Source organism: Hyperolius riggenbachi, chromosome 4, assembly GCF_040937935.1.
Source record: "Hyperolius riggenbachi isolate aHypRig1 chromosome 4, aHypRig1.pri, whole genome shotgun sequence".
Taxonomy (NCBI): Eukaryota; Metazoa; Chordata; class Amphibia; order Anura; family Hyperoliidae; genus Hyperolius; species Hyperolius riggenbachi.
Window position 1 is genome coordinate 45729200 of NC_090649.1, and position 23933 is coordinate 45753132.

The 23933-nt window shown below is 44.3% G+C and overlaps 1 protein-coding gene across 1 annotated transcript in view; it reads right to left on the reverse strand.

The window, feature by feature from the left end:
- The window catches only part of LOC137571198 (cytochrome P450 2K4-like), a 44642-nt gene that overhangs the window by 9142 nt on the left and 11567 nt on the right, over nucleotides 1–23933 (reverse strand). The window contains exons 3-6 of the mRNA XM_068280023.1: nucleotides 22116–22265; nucleotides 19704–19864; nucleotides 12717–12893; nucleotides 2892–3033 (exon numbers count right to left, since the gene is read on the reverse strand). Coding sequence (XP_068136124.1) covers nucleotides 2892–3033; nucleotides 12717–12893; nucleotides 19704–19864; nucleotides 22116–22265 — 630 coding nt within the window. The remainder of the gene's footprint in view (nucleotides 1–2891; nucleotides 3034–12716; nucleotides 12894–19703; nucleotides 19865–22115; nucleotides 22266–23933) is intronic.

Below are 23933 nucleotides of genomic sequence, written 5' to 3' on the forward strand. Positions count from 1 at the left end.
GTTACTTTATAAACTATGGGCTTGTAATTAGGGATGGACACAAAACTGAAAAAAATGCACCTTTATTTCCAAATAAAATATTGGCGCCAAACATTGTGATAGGGACATAATTTAAACGGTTTTATAACCGGGACAAAAGGGCAAATACATTTCATGGGTTTTAATTACAGTAGCATGCATTATTTAAAAACTATAATGGCCGAAAACTGAAAAATAATTAATTTTTTTCCCACATTTTTCCTATTTTCCCATTAAAACACATTTAGAATAAAATAATTCTTGACATAATGTCCCACCTAAAGAAAGCCTAATTAGTGGTGGAAAAAACAAGATATAGATCGTTTAATTGTGATAAGTAATGATAAAGTTATAGACGAATGGATGGAAGGAGCGCTGAAAGGTGAAAATTGCTCTGGTGGTCAGGGGGTAAACCCCCTCAGTGGTGAAGTGGTTAAACAAGAAAATCAACCATTATATGGAGATTAAATAGCCTTGAATCTTAAAAAAGGTCAAACAATGGTTGTAAAAGTTGTATGAAAAACTGGTATATATATTTTCAGTCTTAAGTCCTGTCAATTAAATGGTGTAAACTCTCACCCAATCCACTTTAATTTTAGGGCTCGTTCACATCTAGGATGTTTTGCGGGGTTTTTTCAGCACCGGCGATTTTAAAAAACACCTTGAAATCGTACAATGAATCCTTATGGGATAGTTCATATCAGCGCGTTTCATCTGCTTTATGCTAAGCAAAGCGCTGCCTGTACCATTTTTGGGGGCGATTTTGCAACAATGGAAGGTATAGGAAAAGTGCAAAATGCTCACAAAATCGTTCACAAAATCGTTACGATTGCGTTCGCGCTTCCATAAATAAATTGTATTTATTCATTTCCAGGGCAAAATGTTCTCTTCTTGACTTGCGTTTAGTGGGCCTGGTTTATTTAGGCGCAAAAAAAGTTTTTTTTGTAATTATGCAAAATTACAAGTAACACAAAATTAAACACGAAATTAGAATTGAAAGTGAAATTATGATTTAAAATTGCAATGAAATTAAGTTTTCTGAAAATTACTAATTAGGATTTTGTATAGTAATTGGTTGGTGTTTGGAGTAGGTAAGGGGAGGGTTAGTGTGAGGTTTGGTAAACCATTAGTACAATATCAGCAGTATTCCCAATACTCTACTAACAAATTTCCCAGCGCCCTTTTCGCATGCATGCTGTAGGATAGGTTATGAGGGCGCTCCACACAAATTCCTGATTTCTGTCGATTTTCTGTGCATTTGCAATTCTGTAATTTTTTTGCCTAATATTCTTGCCTAATTGCATTACCACATCAAAGTTCGGAAATCGGTAATGGAAGTGCGGTAGGCGGATTTTCGTGCAAATTTTCGCAAACATTTCTGCCAAATTTAACATCAATTTTCTCAAAAACAACAAAGTCTTTTTGAAAGATTTTTTTTCCTCTTGTTCCTACTTTTCTGCTTAACATTCCCTGAAAATTTTATGTTTCCAGCACCTATGGGGGTGTTGCTATTAACCTCTAAATTTGGCATCATACCGCATAGCGGTTTCAATGCGGATTTTCGTGGTAATTTCTGCCGACTTTAACATCGATTTTCTACAAAACTACAAGGTCTTTTTGAAATATTTTTTTTCTCTTGTTTCCACTTTTCTATTTAACATATCCTGAAAATTTGGTGTTTGTAGACCCTACGGGGGCTTTGCTATTAACCGCCAAACTTGGCCACTGTTGACTGTAATGTCAGAATATTTGCATTACCGATATGTGGTATTATGCCGACTTTAGAGGTTAATAGCGAATCCTCCATAAGAGCTAGAAACACCACATTTTCAGGATATATTAAGCAGAAAAATAGAAACAAGAAGAAAAAAAATATTTCAAAAAGACTTTGTAGTTTTTGAGAAAAATCGATGTTAAAGTTGGCAGAAATTACAGCGAAAATCTGCATTGGAACTGCTACACGGTATGGCACCGACTTTAGAGGTTAATAGCAAAGCCCCCATAGGTGCTAGAAACACACATTTTCAGGGAATCTTAAGCAGAAAAGTGGGAACAAGAGAAAATAAATATTTCAAAAAGACCTTGTAATTTGTGAGAAAATCAATGGTAAAGTCGGCGGAAATTACAGCGAAAATCCGCATTAAAATGCAGAAATATTTAGAGGAAAGCAGAATCAGTAGCGGTAATTGGCAATGGCGGAATGCGGATTTTCAGCGGAAACGGAAATTGGCATTTTTTTTAACCATCCCTAAACACCAGCTAGTATAAGCTGGTAAGGATTGTATGGTTTCTACTGTTAAAAATGTGCAACATATTTATTTTTCAAAAAAAGACAACACATTTGTTTACAGGGACACTTAAGTCATCCCAAAAAAATGAGTTTTACTCACCTGGGGCTTCCAATAGCCCCCTGCAGCTGTCCGGTGCCTACGCTGTCTCCCTCCGATCCTCCTGTGTATATATCATATACCATATAGCAGCATACAGGACGCTATTGTGGCCAGGAACGCAAAGAATCACTCGCGTTCCCAGCCTGTCGGCTCCTGTTGCCGAAACTGGAAGTGGCTGCCGGAAGGGGACAGGGGGATCGGAGGGAGACGGCGAGGGCACTGGACAGCTGCAGGGGGCTATTGGAAAACTCCTTTTTTTGGGATGACTTAAGTGAACCTTTAAGTTTGGGATTTAGGTTTCCTTCAGGTGAGGCACAGAGATCACTATAGTTTTGCATGTATGATCTTACCGATACTGTTCATTCATGATTTGTTTATTCATTCATGATTTGTTCATTCATGATTTGTCCCGAGGCACTATTTAGTGCCTTGGAAGTCAGACAACTATCTGAACCACCCACACACCTGTGTCTGTAGGCATACCTTGAATTTCTGGATGTTTTATCATGAGTAGAAAACCCCAGCAGATAGTAGATGAAGTTGTTTCTGTGCCAGCAGCAAACAGGTTTCTCATAAGACTTAAGAGGTTCTTGTCGTAGAAATAAGAGTCGGGGTTGTTTTCTTCCTGTGAATTGAAATGCAGATAAATTCCGTACCACAATTTCCAAACACAATTTCACAAGCACCGTGGGCCTGATTTAAAGGGAACCAGAGAGGAATGATTTTTTTTAAAATAGAAAAAGAGTTATACATACCTGGGGCTTCTTCCAGCCCCATAAGCCTGGATCGCTCCCACACCGCCATCCTCCGCTTCCTGGATCCGCCGGTACCGGGCCCGTCACTTCCGGCGGACGCGGCCAATTGTCCGCATCACAGGGGCTCCCTCCATACCCGTACGCATGCGGCTGTGCAGTAGGCAGCCGCACGCGTACCTGTATGGAGGGAGCCCACTGTGATGCGGGGAATTGGACACGTCCGCCGGCCGTCTGGCCGATTGACGGCAAAAACGGGACCCGGTATCGAAGGTTCCAGGCAGCAGGGGACGGCGGCGTGGGAGCGATCCGTGCATATGAGGCTGGAGGAAGAAATTGTATATTTGATCCTCTCTGGTTCCCTTTAAGAACCTTCAAAATTTTAGTGGAGTAACAAGCATTGCACAAATAGCGCAGCTCCAACTTGTGTTATGTGCACAACGCTTGGTTTGGTTGTGTTCTGAACATTAACCTGTTTGCGTACTGCTTGTTATATTAGCAACATATGCGTTATGTACAAAGAACATGTTACACTATCTGCTCAATGCTCCTTCATTGCTTTTGTGAGTGCTGATAAAATATTCGAGACATACATTTTACCAGAGGTTTGGGAACCAGGCTCTCTTTCCGAGACCTATTCCTGTTTCTTCTCTCAAGGTGTCCATTAACAGTACAATTTTTCCTTCTGATTCAATCTTTCAATGCAATTTCTATGATCGAATTGTATAGAAAACTGTTCCATGCGTGGCGCAAACATGGCCGGATTTGTACTCTTTACTGCCCAAGGCCACTGTCACCAGTCACCCCCCTTTGGTATAGGTAGCGAGATTACCCCTCCCCTGTCCCTTTAGTATAGGCAGCCTGATGACTGTCACAGAACAGCCGTGAGAAACGAGAACGCAAACGCAATCGGTTTATTGCACCGATTGCCAGTGATGTGCTATATCTGGATTGATTGTGTAGGAGCATCTGCACTCTTTTCTCAGCAGAGAGATAGCATCAGCTTAACTGCAGGATGGCTCTTTTGATATGCTAATGAGCAAGAACAAACCCTTGTGTTCAGGAGGCTAGTGTTGTTTACTTTTCAATACCTCAGATAGATGTCAATAGGCTCACCAAATGGTCAGCCTATTCACAGCACTGCTTCCCCCCAGACTGGCCGGAGCCATATAGACAGATTAAAAAAAGCATGGAGTTTAGGATTTTGAGCATGTTTAAGCAATACCGTTCAGGTGAGGAATGTGAAAGTTATATCATTATGCTGGTCCGTATCTTGTGAGTATTTTGATATTAAATTGGGGCCACTGGCATAACCAAAACTCGGGGGATTCCACTGTTTTTTAACCGGGCATGCAAACATGCCCAAGTTTGGTATCACTGGCCTAGTCTGAGAAATATGAATATGTGATGGTCATGTGTGTACGGAAAGCGGAAGCCGAGATATGGCAAATGTCATATTTGATGGGCATAGAGCACCCATCAAGGGAGCTCACCGCCCCTATCCAACCCCTGGGCTGTACTTGAGGCTCCACCCAAAGATGTGCATTGTTCAAAAGTGTTTGCGAGGGACCACTCCCTCAGTCCTCCAAATTCCATCTGTATGAGAGCCGTGTGCTGCCAGCCAGAGGACACATGGTTGGCGGCCATCTTGTCAGAACTGAACAAAGGAACTTTGCTCTTGAATTGAAACCAAGAACTTTACAAGTTTTCCCACAAAAGGACATCTTTCCATGAAACGAAGTATTTTTTCTCCCTTTCTTTTATTTTTCATACTGGCTATTAATGTTTCAATAATTGTTGATTTTAATAATCGTCTGTATATATTAATTATTTATATTGCCCGTGAATAAAGACTTCATCAAAGTCATTCACTGTTCCGCTACCTTATTATTCAGCATACACAGAAACCGAACTCAGACTTCTGAAGAGACGCTTCTGTTGTTACTAGCCAGACAGAATAGAGTGTGTTTAACCGGTTTTATTTGCAGGACCAGTCAGTCAGTCGGGTCCACTGGCCCATACCAGTGGTGGTGGCAGATACCCTGAAATAGTGTGTAAAGTTATAATTACTGTACCTCACAGGCTCCCTTCTGGTCGGGCTGCTGCCCAAATTTCCGTCGGTCTCTGCGCAAAGATCACGCCCACAGCTTTCATGGTCTGTGTGCTGAAACCGATTGGAAGGCAATTTGCGGTCTGACCACTAGGGCTCCTGTGACAATGACCCCCCCATTATAAGTAGCCAGATGACCGCTCCCCCCTTTCCCTCCTTTTCCCTTCCCCCTTCACTATAGGTAGCCAGCTCACCTTCACACCGCAGCAGCCATCAGTGTCACTCATTTCTCCACTCGTCTCCAGTGCAGAAGCTTCCGTTTCCTTTCCGTCTCCAATGCTGCCCAAGTCCATAGCCGCCGGCCACAATGCAAACATGCACAGAGAGCCTGATAGCTGCTACACAGGCGGCTAGCAGCAGAGTACCGCTGTCAGGTGCTCGCCTGATCTCCCCACATTGCAGCATTTGCAAGCTTGCAAATGCTGCACCAGTTTAGCCTGCTGCTTTGGTGCCCTTCTTTCTGTGGTGCCCTAGACCATGGCCTAGGCAGCCTTGTCCTAAATCCGGCCCTGGGCGCAAATAAATGTGAAATGATTCTTTGGTCGATTGGAAAAGGAAAAAAATATGGATCCGAAAGTTGGATTGGATTTTATGATCAAATCAAAATGTCAAACCTTCTTTAATTGTTTCTGATTAGTTTTGATCATTCAAATTGCATCCAAAAATTCAATCTGAAAGAAAAAATGTACAGTTTATGAGCTCCTTATACCGAACAGTAATTCTGCTAACCCCTATCCTATGTACCTGTGCTGTACAGTAGTCTCATAGTTTCAGTTTCACGTGAGAAGTGGAACGAAAATCATACATGATTCCAAACATTTTTTACAAAGAAATGACTGCAAAGTGGTGTGTGCTTAATTATTCGGCCCCCTTTGATCTGAGTGCAGTCAGTTGCCTATAGACATTGCCTGATGAGTGCTAATGACTAAATAGAGTGCACCTGTGTGTAATCTAATGTCAGTACAAAAACAGCTGCTCCGTGAGGGCCTCAGAGGTTGTCTAAGAGAATATTGGGAGCAAAAACACAGTGTAGTCCAAAGAACACACAAGACAGGTCAGGGATCAAGTTATTGAGAAATTCAAGGCAGGCTTAGACTACAAAAAGATTTCCAAAGCCTTGAACATCCCACGGAGCACTGTTCAAGCGATCATTCAGAAATGGTAGGAGTATGGCACAACTGTAAACCTACCAAGACAAGGCCATCCACCTAAACTCACAGGCCGAACAAGGAGAGCGCTGATCAGAAATGCAGTCAAGAGGCCCATGGTGACTCTGAACGTGCTGCAGAGATCTACAGCTCAGGTGGGAGACTCTGTCCATAGGACAACTATTAGTCATGCACTGTAGAGTTGGGCCGAACGGTTCGCCTGCGAATGGTTCCATGCGAACTTCAGTGGTTCGCGTTCGCGTCCCGCAGGCGAACTTTTGCGGAAGTTCGGTTCGCCCCATAATGCACCATGAGGGTCAACTTTGACCCTCTACATCACAGTCAGCAGGCCCAGTGTAGCCAATTAGGCTACACTAGCCCCTGGAGCCACTCCCCCCCGTAATAAAAGGCAGGCAGCGGCGGCCCACTCGTATGCCTGCGTTAGTGAGAGTAGGGCGAGCTGCTGCAGACTGTCTCTCATAGGGAAAGATTAGTTAGGCTTAGCTTGTTCCTGGCTGCATACCTGTTCTGTTCAGTGAGGCCACCATACCTGTTCTGTTCAGTGAGCCCACTGGATACCTGCATACCTGTTCAGTGAACCTGCCACTGCATACCTGTTCTGTGAACCCACCACTGCATACCTGTACTGTGAACCCACCACTGCATACCTGTTCAGTGAACCTGCCACTGCATACCTGTTCTGTGAACCCACCACTGCATACCTGTACTGTGAACCCACCACTGCATACCTGTTCAGTGAACCTGACACTGCATACCTGTACTGTGAACCCACCACTGCATACCTGTTCAGTGAACCCACCACTGCATACCTGTTCAGTGAACCCACCACTGCATACCTGTACTGTTCAGTGAACCCGCCACTGCATACCTGTTCTGTTCAGTGAACCCGCCACTGCATACCTGTTCTGTTCAGTGAACCCGCCACTGTATTCCTGTTCAGTGAACCCGCCACTGCATACCTGTTGTGTTCAGTGAACCCGCCACTGTATACCTGTTCAGTGAACCTGCCACTGCATACCTGTTCTGTGAACCCACCACTGCATACCTGTTCTGTTCAGTGAACCTGCCACTGCATACCTGTTCTGTTCATCAGCCAGGCGACCATATGGGCTATAAAGCCACCAAAACTTGCACTCTCGCCATGGTGCGCACCAGTCCAGCACGGCCGTCACTACACAAACAGCTGTTTGCGGTGCGTTACACAGTGAGTTTGGTGTGTCAGTGTGAAGCAGTACCTTAATTACACTACCTGATTGATGTATACACATGCAAGATGTTTTAAAGCACCTTAGGCCTGTCATTTAGCATTCAATGTGATTTCTGCCCTTAAAACGCTGCTTTGCGTCAATTCCAAATTTTTCCCGGGGACTTTTGGCGTGTATCCCACTCCTCCACCTGGGGGTCCAGGTGTTAGACCCCTTGAAACATCTTTTCCATCACTTTTGTGACCAGCATAATTTTTTTTTTTTCAAAGTTCGCATCCCCATTGAACTCTATTGCGGTTCGCGAACTTTTGAACGAACCAAACATTACGCGGAAGTTCGCGAACCCGGTTCGCGAACCTAAAATCAGTGGTTCGGCCCCACTTCACTGTACAAAGTTGGCCTTTATGGAAGAGTGGCAAGAAGAAAGGCATTGTTAACAGAAAGCATAAGAAGTCCCGTTTGCAGTTTGCCACAAGCCATGTGGGGGACACAGCAACCATGTGGAAGAAGGTGCTCTGGTCAGATGAGACCAAAATGGAACTTTTTGGCCAAAATGCAAAACGCTATGTGTGGCGGAAAACAAACACTGCACATCACTCTGAACACACCATCCCCAGTGTCAAATATGGTGGTGGCAGCATCATGCTCGGGGGGTGCTTCTCTTCAGCAGGGACAGGGAAGCTGGTCAGAGTTGATGGTAAGATGGATGAAGCCAAATACAGGGCAAACTTGGAAGAAAACCTCTTGGAGACTGCAAAAGACTTGAGAATGGGGCGGAGGTTTACCTTCCAGCAGGACAATGACCCTAAACATAAAGCCAGGGCAACAATGGAATGGTTTAAAACAAAACATATCTATGTGTTAGAATGGCCCAGTCAAAGTCCAGATCTAAATCCAATCGAGAATCTGTGGCAAGATCTGAAAACTGCTGTTCACAAACGCTGTCCATCTAATCTGACTGAGCTGGAGCTGTTTTGCAAAGAAGAATGGGCAAGGATTTCAGTCTCTAGATGTGCAAAGCTGGTAGAGACATACTCTAAAAGACTGGCAGCTGTAATTGCAGCAAAAGGTGGTTCTACAAAGTATTGACTCAGGGGGCTGAATAATTACGCACACCCCACTTTGCAGTTATTTATTTGTAAAAAATGTTTGGAATCATGTATGATTTTCGTTCCACTTCTCACATGTACACCACTTTGTATTGGTCTTTCACATGGAATTCCAATAAAATTGATGCATGTTTGTGGCAGTAATGTGACAAAATGTGGAAAACTTCATGGGGGCCGAATACTTTTGCAAGCCACTGTATATATATATATATATATATATATATATATATATATATATATATATATATATATATATATATATATATATATATATATATATATATATATATATATATATATATACATATACACATATATATATATATATATATACATATACACATATATATATATATATATATATATATATACGGCGGGGGGGGGTTGGGGGGGCGGGTGTTTGCACGACCTAGTGGACAGTGCCGTGCGTAGCAGGCTATTGGGGGGGGGGGGGGCTGGGGTGCGGCTGCATAGCTAGCATAGTTGCCCCAGTGTAGGAGGGAGTTTAGTTGCCTCAGTATAGCCAGAATAGTGCCCCAGCATAGCCAGAATAGTGCCCCCAGTATAGCCAGTATAGTGCCCCCAGTATAGTGCCCCAGTATAGCCAGAATAGTGCCCCAGTATAGCTAGTATAGTGCCCCAGTATAGCCAGAATAGTGCCCCAGTATAGCCAGAATAGTGCCCCAATATAGCCAGAATAGTGCCCCAGTATAGCCAGAATAGTGCCCCAGTATAGCCAGAATAGTGCCCCCAGTATAGCCAGTATAGTGCCCCCAGTATAGCCAGAATAGTGCCCCAGTATAGCCAGAATAGTGCCCCAGTATAGCCAGAATAGTGCCCCAGTATAGCCAGTATAATGCCCCAGTATAGCTAGTATAGTGCCCCAGAATAGTGCCCCAGTATGGGTAGGTGGTGCCCCCCGCCCGTCCCCACCGCTGTTATTACCTTAACAGCTGCTGTTCTCCCCTCTCCAGCGCATGTGTTTATTTAAGGCAAGCAGCGTATCTCCCGGCTGCTCTGTGATGCGACAGGAAGCAGGGCAGCGGCTTCCTGTAGCGGCGATATGTATCGCCGTTACTATGGTAACCGAGCCCTGATTCCTGCGCATCACAGAGCAGCCGGGAGATACGCTGCTTGCCTCAATAAACACATGCGCTGGAGAGGGGAGAGCAGCCGCTGCTAAGGTAATAGCAGCGGCGGCCGCGGGGACGTGCGGGGGGGGGAAGAGGACGGCACACCAGGCAACATGCCGCGGCACACTAGTGTGCCGCGGCACACTGGTTGAAAAACGCTGCTCTAATATATGCAGTTTACCCATTGCACTCTTTCACAGAGCAGAGTTAATTACCTTTTGAACTTTCCTCTGCAGGAAAACCATAAACAAGCAAGAAACAATGGGAGACATTTTAGATAAGAGCTTCAAAAGACAGAGCAGTCTACAACTTTTTTGGTCTTGGAGCTCAGATGAGCTCTTTTGCATAGATAACAACTGAAGCTTCTCAAATCTTCCCGTACTGGAAACAATATCTGTGCTGCTAATGTTTAATTTCTTAGCTGTACACTACACATACAATTCATTATATCATAAGTTTATTTTCACTTCAGATTCCCTTTTAGGGCTGTTTCACACTAGAGACGTTTTTTGGATCTTTTAAGTGCAGGTGATTTGTACAAATTGCCCTAAAAGCGCTTACACTATGCTTTCCAATGAGATAGTTCTCATTGGGGCGTTCTGTTTGCTTGCCTCTGACTAAAGCGCTGCATGGACCATTTTCAGGGTGATTTGCCCTGAATGGAAGGTATAGGAAAAACACTTTGTGCAGCGATTGATTTAGCTTTTTTCAGAATAAATACATTGGGCTTGACTCACAAAGCAGTGCTAACTGTTTAGCACAGGTGTGCTAAACAGTCAGCATGTGAAGTGCCGCTTGCGGACTTTTGCGCACGCAAAGTGCCGCGATTGCGCGATCGCAGACATTTGCGCGCGATAACGCGGACTTTTGCATGCGATCGGCGTCAGCATCATAAGCACTTCCATTGCATCTTGTTGCACTGTGGGGAGTGTGGCCAGTCTCAGAGAGTAATGGCCACTGCAACGTGGGAGTGGCGGGGGAGAGTATTGTGACGTGCTACGATAGTGTGAAAGTGCGAGTATCCAGCTGTTTTAAAGTGAACCTGACCTCTTGCTCAGGACAGAAGGAAAACGTAGAGAAATGCACCCTGAATATATTTAGAGAGTTTAGCCTGTTTAATTCCCCCTCATTTGTGTCTAATCACAAGTTGTAATTTGATCCTCTCTGGGTCACATGACTGCCTATCGCATATAAGCCGATTTGAAAGCACAGGCCGTAAACAATATGTCTGCTGCCACGAATCAGGAAGTAGAAACTCTGCAAATGTATTTTAGCATTTGTATTAGCTGTAACAAATACATGTTTGCTTAAAGGACTTACGAGGTGAAATAAAATCTTTAAAAAAGTCAAATACCTGTATGCTCATTTAAGGCACGGAGGACGCCGTCCGCGCCCTCCGTGCCGTTCCGCCCCCCCCCCCCCCCGACCCGACTGCTCGGCCCGGGTCGGGCTCTCTTGGCTGCACAAAGATGGCCGCATGAGCTGGCCGCGGCTGCGCAGTCCGCTTAGCCACGAGTGCGCAGCTCTAGGGCCAACCCCCCCGATCCACGCTACAAGTTGCGTGGATCGGGGGGTTGGCCCTAGAGCTGCGCAGCCGCACTCGCGGCTAAGCGGACTGCGCAGCCACGGCTGGCTCATGCGGTCATCTTTGTGCAGCCAAGAGAGCCCGACCCGGGCCGAGCGGTCGGGACCCGGCCGGGGGGCTGTTGAGCGCAGAGGACCCGGCGGAATGGCACGGAGGGCGCGGACGGCGTCCTCCGTGCCTTAAATGAGCATACAGGCATTTGACTTTTTTATATATATATTATCTAGTTTAAGTTTATCTAGTATAAGTTTAGATAATTTACACAGCATATCTAGCTGCAAACAGCTTCAAAAGTTTATGATTATTTATTACTGTGATACGAGGGCAGCCATGTTCTGTTTGTCACATTGTCACAGGCTGAGGGCTGGAGAATGCTATCAGCTTGCCTGTGTGTAAATTCAGTCCCCTCTCCTCCTCCCTCCTCCCCTCTGCCTCTGAAATCAATGGCTAGTAACCTCCTCCTCCTCCTGCCCAGACTGAGCTCCCATAAGCCCCTGCTACATGGGTCTCAGCGTGCCTAGGCACTGGAGGAGCTGTGGGTGAGGCTTGTTTAGTTTATTGGGTATCAGAGTATTAAAACAAAATGAAAAAGTATTTGGCTTGAGGAATGCCCTATAAACTATATGAAAGGAACACAATTATGCAATGAGGAAAAGTTTATCTCGGATCCACTTTAAAGGTTATTATTCTGTTGTGTACCATTTTAGAGCAGAGAGGAGTTCTGAATTCAGGTCTACTTCAAATTCTCCTGATCTCTGGCTCTTGGTTCTCCTGTGAATGGGTTTCTTCTTTTTATTTTAGCTTGATAAATTTCACTCTTCAACGTCAATTATCACCACTTAAAGTGTACCCAAATTAAAAATACAAGATTTCAGAAATAAAATCTATTTTCTAAATTATAATAATAAATAGCAGCCTTTTTCAGCTGCACGATGACAAATATAAAATATTTTACATTTATTGGAGGAACCCCTCCCTTCCTTTCATATTGCCGGGACAGAATCCGGCAAACTGGTGGAGTGGGTGCTGTCCAGCAAAGGAGGAATTGCTAATGGCTGCCACCTGTATAGCCCTAGTTATGCAAAGAGAAGGGTGAAAGGTATGCACTGAAATGCTGATAGGCTTGAAGGAGTGTTTATTTATCTTTGTATGTGTCAGAGTGGTGCAACTAAATATTTTGAATCAAAAAAGTGTTTGGTTTGGGTCCGCTTTAAGAGGGTAGAACATAATGTTGTGCATTCTCACCTCCTTTTGCTTAGCGAAAAATGCATCAATATAACTCCTCTTATGATCCACATCCAGGTCCTTCAGATAATCGACAAAGGTCTCTGTAAGGAATGCATTCAACTCTGCCAGGTTTTTTAGCATTGTTTTATGACTTCCAGGCAGCAGCCCAATCAGACCAGGATACATATTGTACACCTGGAAAACAAAGAACGAAGTTATGAAAACATGCTTTTCAGAATCCCGGGAACAAAACTGAACAATATTTGCTACGATTAGTATTGCCTGAATAAGTGAGTAGGCTTCTGTTGGTTATCATTTGGCCAATAATGTCCACATTTTCAGTGTTTGAAAGGTCTGACCATGAACACAACTGAAGACAATAGTGACAGAAACCAGGGGGCTTGGAGATGTTTAACAAAGGTTTAGCACTGGAGCCACCATGATAGCGCTTTCATTGTTTTATATGCTTTATAAAACCCAAGTGATGGGCTTTCAGTGGAAAAAAAGCATCTCTGACTGGCAGAGACGGGACAAGGACCTCCAGCACCCAAGGCTGAGACACCAAAGTGCGCCCCTCCATCCCTCCCACCCCAGCCGTCACACACACTGATTGCTATTAGACTAAGAGGTGCCCCAGGGCCCCCAACACCCTAATCTCTAGTTATCTGGCTTGCAGTCACTGCCATGTCTCCCCTCTTCTTATTTCTTTCTGCTTCATACACAATTAGGAATGACAGCTGAATGAATTTTGCGCGACCCTCCTACACTGCGCCCTGAGGCTGGAGCCTCTCCAGCCTATGCCTCATCCCGGCCCTGCTGACTGGCTGCCTTGTTCACAGATGAGCTACTGATTGACCAGGGCCTCTTGGTAATCAATGCAGGTCCTTGTTTAGTTTAAATGCCAAAACATTAGGCAACCTATATCATAAAAAGCAACAAAAGAGCCAATATAGTGACTGACAAACATTATGAAACTTAGCAAACACCTACGATGGCTGCTGTTATCTTGGATTTCATAACTCTTTACACCATCTTTTAGATAAAGGCAAATGTGGTAGAGGAGTAACTTGAATGGTGTGCCAGCCAAATAGTACCAGACTAAAAGGTGGCCCATAATGGTTTAATTTCAAGCGAAAAATCATTTGAGCGATCAGATAATTCTGATCGGATGTGATCGGCTTTGTTGTAAATACTCTCCGTTCATGGGCACAATCGATTACAATTATGAAAACAGTGGTCCAGTTGGATTTTGTTTGAACCAAAATCTGGATTCTCTTGTCAGTTGTGATAGTCTAGATAGGAAGCAAAGATTGGTTCATTGATAAAATAGTGAACAATGTACTACAATATGTCACTTCCGATCAGAATATCTTATCGCTTAAAAGATTTTTTGCTAGAAATTGGATCCATAGCGGCCACCTTTTATACTGCTAGCTTCTCTTCTACCCCTTTATTAAGCCTTAATGCTTCTACCAGCCCCATGCAGCCATCCCGTGCCCTCGTAATCACTCACTGCTGCTCCAATCCCCCGCCGCCAGCTAGTTTTGTTTTTGCCGACCTCGGGGTCGGGGGGCCGCATTGCATAAATTTTTACGCATTCCTACGGGTGCCGGAACATTAACACATCAAATTTAATGCGTAAATGGTTTAATGCGTAAATGTTTACACATTGAACCACCAACGTGTAAAAATGTATGTGTTAATGTTCCTGCACCAGCGGGTATGCGTAAAAATGTACGCAATGTGCCCCTCCCGACCCAGAGGTCGGCAAAAACAAAACTAGCTGGCGGCGGAGGACTGGAGCAGCAGTGAGTGACTACGAGGGCACAGGATGGCTGCATGGGGCTGGTAGAAGCCCCAAGTAAGTGAAACTCTTTTTTTTTTTTGGCCTGATAATTCCTTTAATGCTAACCCTATGCCTAACCCCCAAATATACGCATTGGAGTAGTAATAAGGGGTGCAGAGGTTGCGACCGCACCGGGGACCTTGGGTCAGAGGGGCCCTCCCTCAACTTCAGTATTAGCTCTCTATTGGTCCTGTGCTGGTAATTATCACCTTTATAGATGCTTTAAATAGTATAAATCATCACCAAACTGTTTCCCATCCCTGCTTGCACCTCACAGATTCCGTTCTCACTACCCTTCTTGCACCTCACAGGTCCTGTTCTTAAACCGCTAGCACAATTAAAACCTAGTGGCATTGATCGCACTGCCGCATTTGCCACCGATGGAGGGCATTTTGTGATTAACGGCAATCGCAAAACCTGTAACCTGCAGAATTTTGCCATGATTCTCGAGCGATCGTGTTACAGTGCTTAAACAAGCGCTGATCGCGATCGTCGGGAATTGCGGAAGTGTGCAGTGATTTTACCTCAATAATCTCTGTAAAATCGCCTGTGCAAAACGTTTTGCTATTTTCTAGTGTGAATGGGCCCTGACACTGTGCTTGTCCTTGGCAGGTTTTGGTCCACCTTATCAATTATGTATAGAGTGCTTGGGGGGACACAATGTTAAACTCGCACCGGGGCCCATAGCTCCTTAGCTACGCCACTGAATATACGGTTGAAAACATAGATCGGGGGGGAGGGGGTTAAGCTGGTAACATAGTTTGGAGCTCACATTAAAGGTTTAGTTGTATTAATATTTTAGAACACTATGGAATGACTACAGAGGTTTAGGGGCGTACGTACAAAAAGGGCGCCTGGACAAAAAGGGCGCGGGGTGTAAACGCTAATTAACAATTAATTTTTAATAGCGTTTATAAAAATAGTGTGCTATATTTCGTTTACAAATAATGTTTAACAAATTTATAAATCATTAAATAATGTTTATGAAATCGGCAATTGTGAAAACGTTAATCTTCCCTGTTTCAAAAGTTAAACTTATAATTACGTTTATTAAAAAAACAATAATATATGTTTAATTGTTATAATTGTATATTATTGTGAATAACCTTCATTTATGGTTTGTTCTTATAATAAAATCTGAAAATATTCTTTATAATGATGATATAAATATAACTACGTTCGTAATAAGTGTTGTAAAACATTAGTAATTATTACTAAAATTTTACTAAAACTATACCTAAGCCTACTCTTACACAGAACCCTCCCTGTACCTATCCCTAACCCCTAGACTCCCCTGTTGGTGCCTAAACCTAAGACCCCCCTGGTGGTGCCTAAACCTAAGACCCCCCTGTTGGTGCCTAAACCTAAGACCCCCCTGTTGGTGCCTAAACCTAAGACCCCCCTGTTGGTGCCTAAACCTAAGACCCCCCTGTTGGTGCCTAAACCTAAGACCCCCCTGTTGGTGCCTAAACCTAAGACCCCCCTGGTGGTGCCTAAACCTAAGACCCCCTTTATTATGTGGATAATAATGTTTTACTAATTGTGGATGCAAAAAATATTTAGCAATTTACGTTACGTACTGATCGCTTTATTTTGTGAATAATATTGTTTTCGAAACAGTAAGGGATAAAACTTTAAATAATGTTTTAATTAGTTAAATAAGATAAATATGTTTAGTATTTTTACAAACGTTATTCGGCACGGGTGCATTTTATAAACGTAAATCACCACAAGCACACTTATAAATCATTAAAAATCTCCTGGTGCCGTTTGTAAACGTTATTTATGTCCTGCGCCCTTTTTTCCTGCTCGGCGTCCATTAAACGTTATTTATTATGAGGGTGAATAACGGCGCCCTTTTTGTCCACTAGCGGCCTTTTTTCCCGCTTCCGGTTTAGGGACCACCTAGTGAATAATATCAACTTTAACCTCCCTGGCGGTAAGCCCAAACTGAGTTCAGGCTATGCCGCTATGGAGGATTTCAAAGGCCCTGGTTGGCCGATTTGCATAATTTTATTTATTTTTTTGGTACACGCAGCTAGCACTCTGCTAGCTGTGTGTGCTTTACGATCGCCGTCGCTCCGTGCCGATTTGCTGCTACCCGCCGTGCCGCGCCCCCAGACCCCTTGCAGAGCCTGGCCTATCAGCGCCAGGCAGCACTAAGGGGTGGATCGGGACTCCCCCGTGCGCCATGACATAGATGACGTCATCCCGATTGTCGGGGGAAGCCAAACAGGAAATCCCATTCTGAACGGGATTTCCTGTTTGCTCTGATCGATGGAGGCGATCGGAAGGGGAGGGGGGATGCCGCTGCACAGTGGCTAGCTACATGATTAAAAAAAAATTAATGTGCTGCGCTGCCCCCTGGCGGTTTTAATAGACCGCCAGAGAGGTTAAGGCCCCTTTACAGTCCATGCTGTAGATTTGTATGCAGTCAGCTTGGCAAAGGCACTGAGTTGATGTATAGGTAGAAAGTGCAGGCCAGTTCCTGATTTACAGTGGTGTGAAAAACTATTTGCCCCCTTCCTGATTTCTTATTCTTTTGCATGTTTGTCACACTTAAATGTTTCTGCTCATCAAAAACCGTTAACTATTAGTCAAAGATAACCTAATTGAACACAAAGTGCAGTTTTAAATGGTGGTTTTTATTATTTAGTGAGAAAAAAAAACTCCAAATCTACATGGCCCTGTGTGAAAAAGTGATTGCCCCCCCTTGTTAAAAAATAACCTAAAGGTGGTTTATTACACCTGAGTTCAATTTCTGTAGTCATCCCCAGGCCTGATTACTGCCACACCTATTTCAATCAAGAAATCACTTAAATAGGAGCTATCTGACACAGAGAAGTAGACCAAAAGCACCTCAAAAGCTAGACATCATGCCAAGTACCAAAAAAATTCAGGAACAAATGAGAACAAAAGTACTGTAATTGAAATCTATCAGTCTGGTAAAGGTTATAAAGCCATTGCTAAAGCTTTGGGACTCCAGCGAACCACAGTGAGAGCCATTATCTACAAATGGCAAACACATGGAACAGTGATGAACCTTCCCAGGAGTGGCCGGCCGACCAAAATTACCCCAAGGGCGCAGAGAAAACTCATCCGAGAGGCCACAAAAGACCCCAGGACAACATCTAAAGAACTGCAGGCCTCACTTGTCTCAATTAAGGTCAGTGTTCACGACTCCACCATAAGAAAGAGACTGGGCAAAAACGGCCTGCATGGAAGATATCCAAGGCGCAAACCACTTTTAAGCAAAAAGGACATTAAGGCTCGTCTCAATTTTGCTAAAAAAACATCTCAATGATTGCCAAGACTTTTGGGAAAATACCTTGTGGACCGACGAGACAAAAGTTGAACTTTTTGGAAGGTGCGTGTCCCGTTACATCTTGCGTAGAAGTAACACAGCATTTCAGCAGTAGAACATCATACCAACAGTAAAATATGGTGGTGGTAGTGTGATGGTCTGGGCTTGTTTTGCTGCTTCAGGACCTAGAAGGCTTGCTGTGATAGATGGAACCATGAATTCTACTGTCTGCCAAAAAATCCTGAAGGAGAATGTCCGGCCATCTGTTCGTCAACTCAAGCTGAAGCGATCTTGGGTGCTGCAGCAGGACAATGACCCAAAACACACCAGCAAATTCACCTCTGAATGGCTGAAGAAAAACAAAATGAAGACTTTGGAGAGGCCTAGTCAAAGTCCTGACCTGAATCCTATTGAGATGTTGTGGCATGACCTTAAAAAGGCAGTTCATGCTAGAAAACCCTCAAATAAAGCTGAATTACAACAATTCTGCAAAGGTGAGTGGGCCAAAATTCCTCCAGAGCGCTGTAAAAGACTCGTTGCAAGTTATCGCTACTGCTTGATTGCAGTTTTTGCTGCTAAGGGTGGCCCAACCGGTTATTAGGTTCAGGGGGCAATTTATTTTTCACACAGGGCCATGTAGGTTTTGAGGTTTTTTTCTCACTAAATAATAAAAAACATCATTTAAAACTGCATTTTGTGTTCAATTATGTTATCTTTGACTAATAGTTAATGGTTTTTGATGAGCAGAAACATTTAAGTGTGACAAACATGCAAAAGAATAAGAAATCAGGAAGGGGGCAAATAGTTTTTCACACCACTGTACCTCATATGAGCCTATAGGCACAGATGTCCTGGCACCTGAGACTTTTCCCTCCTCAAACCCACAAACCTCCACCAAACTGCACTACACGTGTGCTGGCTGTCACTTCTCTCTTAGTTCCCTGCCCATCACAGGCAGCTACAGGTGCCCCTTAGTGATGTATCCACTATTCTCCTTAACATACAGTATGTAATTATTTTGGTAGCAATAGCTTGTATGGGGGCTTTGCTATACACCGCCAAAATTCGGCACAAAAGTACGTGTAAATTACACGTAAATGCATGCATAATTACGAATGATTATACAAAAATCAATTGAATGAACAATTTGTAATTACGTATAGGTGTAATTGCAAAAATGTATGCAAAATGTTGCATAATCCTAATTAGCCATTTACGGTCATCACTGGTGGGCGATGAGAGAAGATGGAGTAGAGTAAGGAAGGGAGGAAAATGGAGCTGTCTTACTGTTCGAACAGAGGATTATTAACCACTTAAGTACCAGCGGTCTCTGCTCCCTTAAGGACCAGAGACCGCTGGTACAAGAACGACGGAATGCCGACGAATGGTAGCGCATACCCGCCGCAACCACCATCATCGCCGCACGCCGGGATCCTCAGGACATAGACTCTGCCGTCTCCGTGACGGCAGAGTCATGTGAGCTGGTCAGCAGCCACTTTCATTGACTCTTGACCGTGTCTATCAATGTAAGCCAAAGGGAGCAGCTTACATTGAAATCGGCTCCTGACCGGATCACATGGCTCTGCCGTCATAGAGACAGACAGAGCCTGTGAGCTGCGGTGAGAAATGTCGGGTTTCAGCAGCACGATCGGCAGGGAGCAATGGAAATGGCGAATGTGCGCTGCGGACGATGATTGAAATCTACACCCTGCCAGCCAGGAGCCCACCAAAACAGGGCGTAGATTTCAATCACCACGGTCAGAAAGTAGTTAAGGTATGAAGAGTTCCTCATTCGGCAGAAGTTAAATATCATGCGTTTTTTTTAAAGGTCCTTAAATTGCAGAAAAGACATTACTGATATCATTGGCGTTCCGGCAAGTCTGACATTTTCTTCTATTATTCTCAAGAGTTTTAAAAACACGGGGTCTTCATAATCCAGGCGATGTCCTAATGCTATGGACACAATAATGTTTCCTATGGCAGCATTCAGAATCCCCGAATTGTGGAAAGGTTTCCCTGCAAAATGGAATACAGTACGTTAGTGATAAAAAGTAACTTAAAGAGAATCTGTACTCTAAAATTCCTACAATAAAAAGCATACCGTTCTGTTCATTATGGTCTCCTGGGCCCCTCTGTGCTTTTTTGCCACTCCCTGCTGCAATCCTGGATTGTAATTGCCAGTTTTAGGCAGTGTTTACAAACACAAAGCATGGCATGTGATAGGCTGAGAGAAGATCAGTCTGTGACTCATACAGAGTCTGCAGGGGGCGTGGAGAGGGTGTGTATAGCTTATATCCTATCACAAGCAGAGCAGCACATTTCTGCCTGAGTGCCTGAGCCCCACAAAGCCTTCAGAGGAAAGAAGATTAGATAACAGAGATAATACAGCCACTGTGCAACTAGAAAAGGCTGCAGTAATCCAGACCACATTTGAACAGGTATAGGAACTTATAGGATAGAAGAAATAAGGCTGAACATTTTGTTACAGAGTCTCTTTAAGCACTATAAAATGGCAAACGAGCCTCCAAGACTAGGCGGTGTTACCCAAAAAGACTACGACCTCCTGAGTATGTTGCAGAAGCAAAACAACTCATGGGAGCCCTGGAATAACATTGATGGAGCCGCTGCATTCACAACTCCTCCTCCTGTAGTGGTCCCCACAGCCACAGGGCCTATCTGCCAAGTACCAAGGTCACCATGTCTCCTCACGTAACAGTGTGGCCACCATGATTCCCTCCATGCACTGCCACAAAAACATCTCTGGGAGAAGGGTTGGGTTAAATGCACCCTGAGCAGGACCCAGAAATGCCAGAATTAACTTACCTGGGGCTTTTTTCAGCCCCTTGTAGTCCGTGAGGTCCCTCTGCATCCTCTGTGCTTCCACTGATCTTCCATTGGCGGCTCCATTAGCGCAGTGAAGTCATGCGCAACTGCATGCGCGGCCCCTCTGTGCGCCCATCTCGCTCTGTGCATGCACTGTTTTTGAATAAATAAACTGGACTACGAGGAACTGGAGGAAGCCCCGGGTAAGTTCATTATGACATTTTTGGATCCTGCTCAGGGTCCCTTTAAGGAAGGATGGGAGGGTAAGAATTTGGGGGCTCTCACAGGCTTGGGCCCCAGTGCAGGGAATGATAACCAGTAGTTGGGTCTCTGATATGTCAAAAGCTCTAGTCAAACAGCGGATCAGTAGGGCTACATGTGACAGTCTGCAGATTAAATATGCAGAATTTCTACAACTGAATATGGAAATTTCTGTTAATGGGTGTTGTATGTCAAAACAATAGAGTCTCAAACCTGCATGATGGGTGTCTGGAATACCTGTTGTCCTTCCAGGGGGAGATAAACAAGAATGAACCAGGAGCACTTTATGATGTAGTATGCAAAGTAATACTGAAAGGACTCACAAAATCAGGTTGCAGAACAACAACCACCTATTTTCGCTTGAAGGTGATGTCACCGACCACCAAGAGAGGGTTGGCTTGCTTCGGTGTGGTTAGGTTACACTCCAAAATAAGGGATAGTGTATGGGAAAATATAAAAAACAAACAACTGTCCAAACTAAATCCAGAACCCTCATGAAGATTCGGAGGTGTAACACTGGGAGGGAGATGCCCCCAAAGGATGTGTAAAATTATTAAAAATAGTTTAAAAGGCAAGACAAACTTACCCCAAGATAACATCTGATATAAGATACAAAAATAATTTATTCAAAAACACGTTTTTCGAATATCCATTCCTCTGGTCAATAAAACAGTGTCTAAAGGTAAGAGTGAATTTGCTTGGAGCTGTACACGTAACCCAAGCTGTGCAATGTGGGCAATGCACCTTACGGAGCTTGCATAAATACTGGTAAAAAGTTACCATAGTTTAGTGACTCACTCCCTTATCTCATTTTGCAGGCCCCTCTGGGGCCCACTCATGGCCATTTTTGTGGGCAGGAGGGATTGCAGCATAAGAGGAAAGCATGGCCACACATTGGCAGGGAAGGGGGGGCAGTACCTCTATTCCCCCCTTTCTTATCTTGGGCTCTCCCCTTAGTGCTCCCCTCCAGCATCTATCAGTGGCAGCAGGCGGCGGGTTCCAATTAAAGACGGTTAGGTGTAGTTCAAGATGTAGAAAACGAACAAATGCACAGATAAACAAATGGGTCCTAAGTGCAGCACTACAGTGCTTAGGACCAGGAAATGCTTGAGACTTCAAACAGCTGTTCTACTCTTGTATAGCATATATAGATATTACTGTCAATCACAGTCTTGGATCGTACCTTGGAAGGCCTGGAATCGCAGCACCAGATGATCACACTCATCCAGAATTCTGTCTTCAATTGTTTTCTTCCCCATGCCAAAATCACGTAATGTTGTGATCGTAAATCTTCTCATTGTTTTCCAGTTTTCTCCATGAGAAAAAAGAAGACCTAGCAAAGGGAAGCAGGGTGCATAAATTATTTATTGTGCCTATAGAATACTTGAAAGTGTACATGAAGCGAACAAACCATAAAAAATTCATACTTACCTCGGTAGTGCGGATAGTTCAGCTTGGCTTATCCCGATGCCCACTGTTCCAGTGCGGGGTCCCACTGAGCATACACCTCATCATAGGTTTGTCGAAAATGCTCTTGTGGACTCTCTCCATCCAAGTCTGAGCTTTTATGTACTGGGCAAGAGGGAATGAGGTCCACATATGCCCAGTACAGTGCAGCCACTCGTGCACAGCTTTTTTTCCTCCATGCTCAAACATCTTCTGTCTGCTGGGCTTACGCACAGCTTATGCATGCATGCCCAGTAAGGGGAAGCTCATACTAGGATGGGAGTGTGGCCACTAGAAGAAGAGGGTCTCAAACAGCAGTCGGGGGCTCCAGGTGTATGTGGGAAGCCTATGGACCATCTACAGCAGGGGTGGACAAACTACGACCCACGTCCAACAGACACCACGCCAGTTCACTGGCCGCAGCTCACCTACATGCTGCAGAAATCTGTGAGTTCCAGCAGAGCAGGTCTATGGGAAAATGGCATCCGGAGCTCAGCACTGGAGTCTATTTGTGTCTCCAGTGCAGGGCTTTGGCGCAATTTTCACATAGCCCTGCTATGCCTATCAGCGGGAGATATGAAGACCGGGCAGTGACACTGGAGGCTGAAAGTCATCTGGTAGGTGAGTAGATATATTTTATTTTCAGTGTTTGGACAGCAGGGGACACCATCTTGGGGAAGGGTACATGATGGACGGAGGGGGCATACATAAATAAAACATTAAAGAGGAGCGCTGCCTAATGTGTTGCTGCCTCATATTTTTATGTGTAAAAAAAAATGTCAAATGTGTGTATTTTTGTAGGAACACTGCCGACTTTACGTGTATTTTGTGGAAAACGCTGCCACATTATATGTATTTTGTTAGAAACTTTGCTGAATTATGTGTATTTTGGGGGAAGTGCTGCCACATGGTGTGTATTTTGGGGGAAACGCTGCCGCATTATGTGTATTTTGGGGGTAACCCTGCTGAATTATCTGTCTTTCTGACTGAGGGGGTCTGCCTGCTGTCCCTGGGCCTGTGTTGTTTGGTGCCAATGGGTACTGGCTGCTACCATTTGCTGTTTGTGGGTGGGTGGGGGGGGGGGACATTGTCTAATTACCATTAGGGTCACTTTGCCTAACTGTGTTGTGGGAGAAAACTCCGGCATTACACTGTTACATCACAGTTAGCTCTGCCCACATCCTGTCATGGCCATACCCATCTTTTATGCGTACTTACCTATTCTGGTCCAGCCCTTCAGTTAAAATTGAGAACCCAATGTGGTCCTCAAGTCAAAATGTTTGCCCACCCCTGACCTAGACCTTACTACTTAGGTAATTAACTTTGTTTTCTCATAAAATTAGATACTTTCCTTGGTAGAAATGCCTCTCAAACGCTCACAACTGCTTGCTGCTGCCTGGTAACTGCTTACTGCTGCCTGGTAATTGCTTGCTGAGCCGAGTTCAACTGCTCATGGAAAAAAGGCCTTAAACACATCAGAGGAAAAGCTCACAGCTGGGAGAGCTGAAACCTACTGCCATAATCAAGCGATGGGGGAGGTGTTCCCATTTCTCCA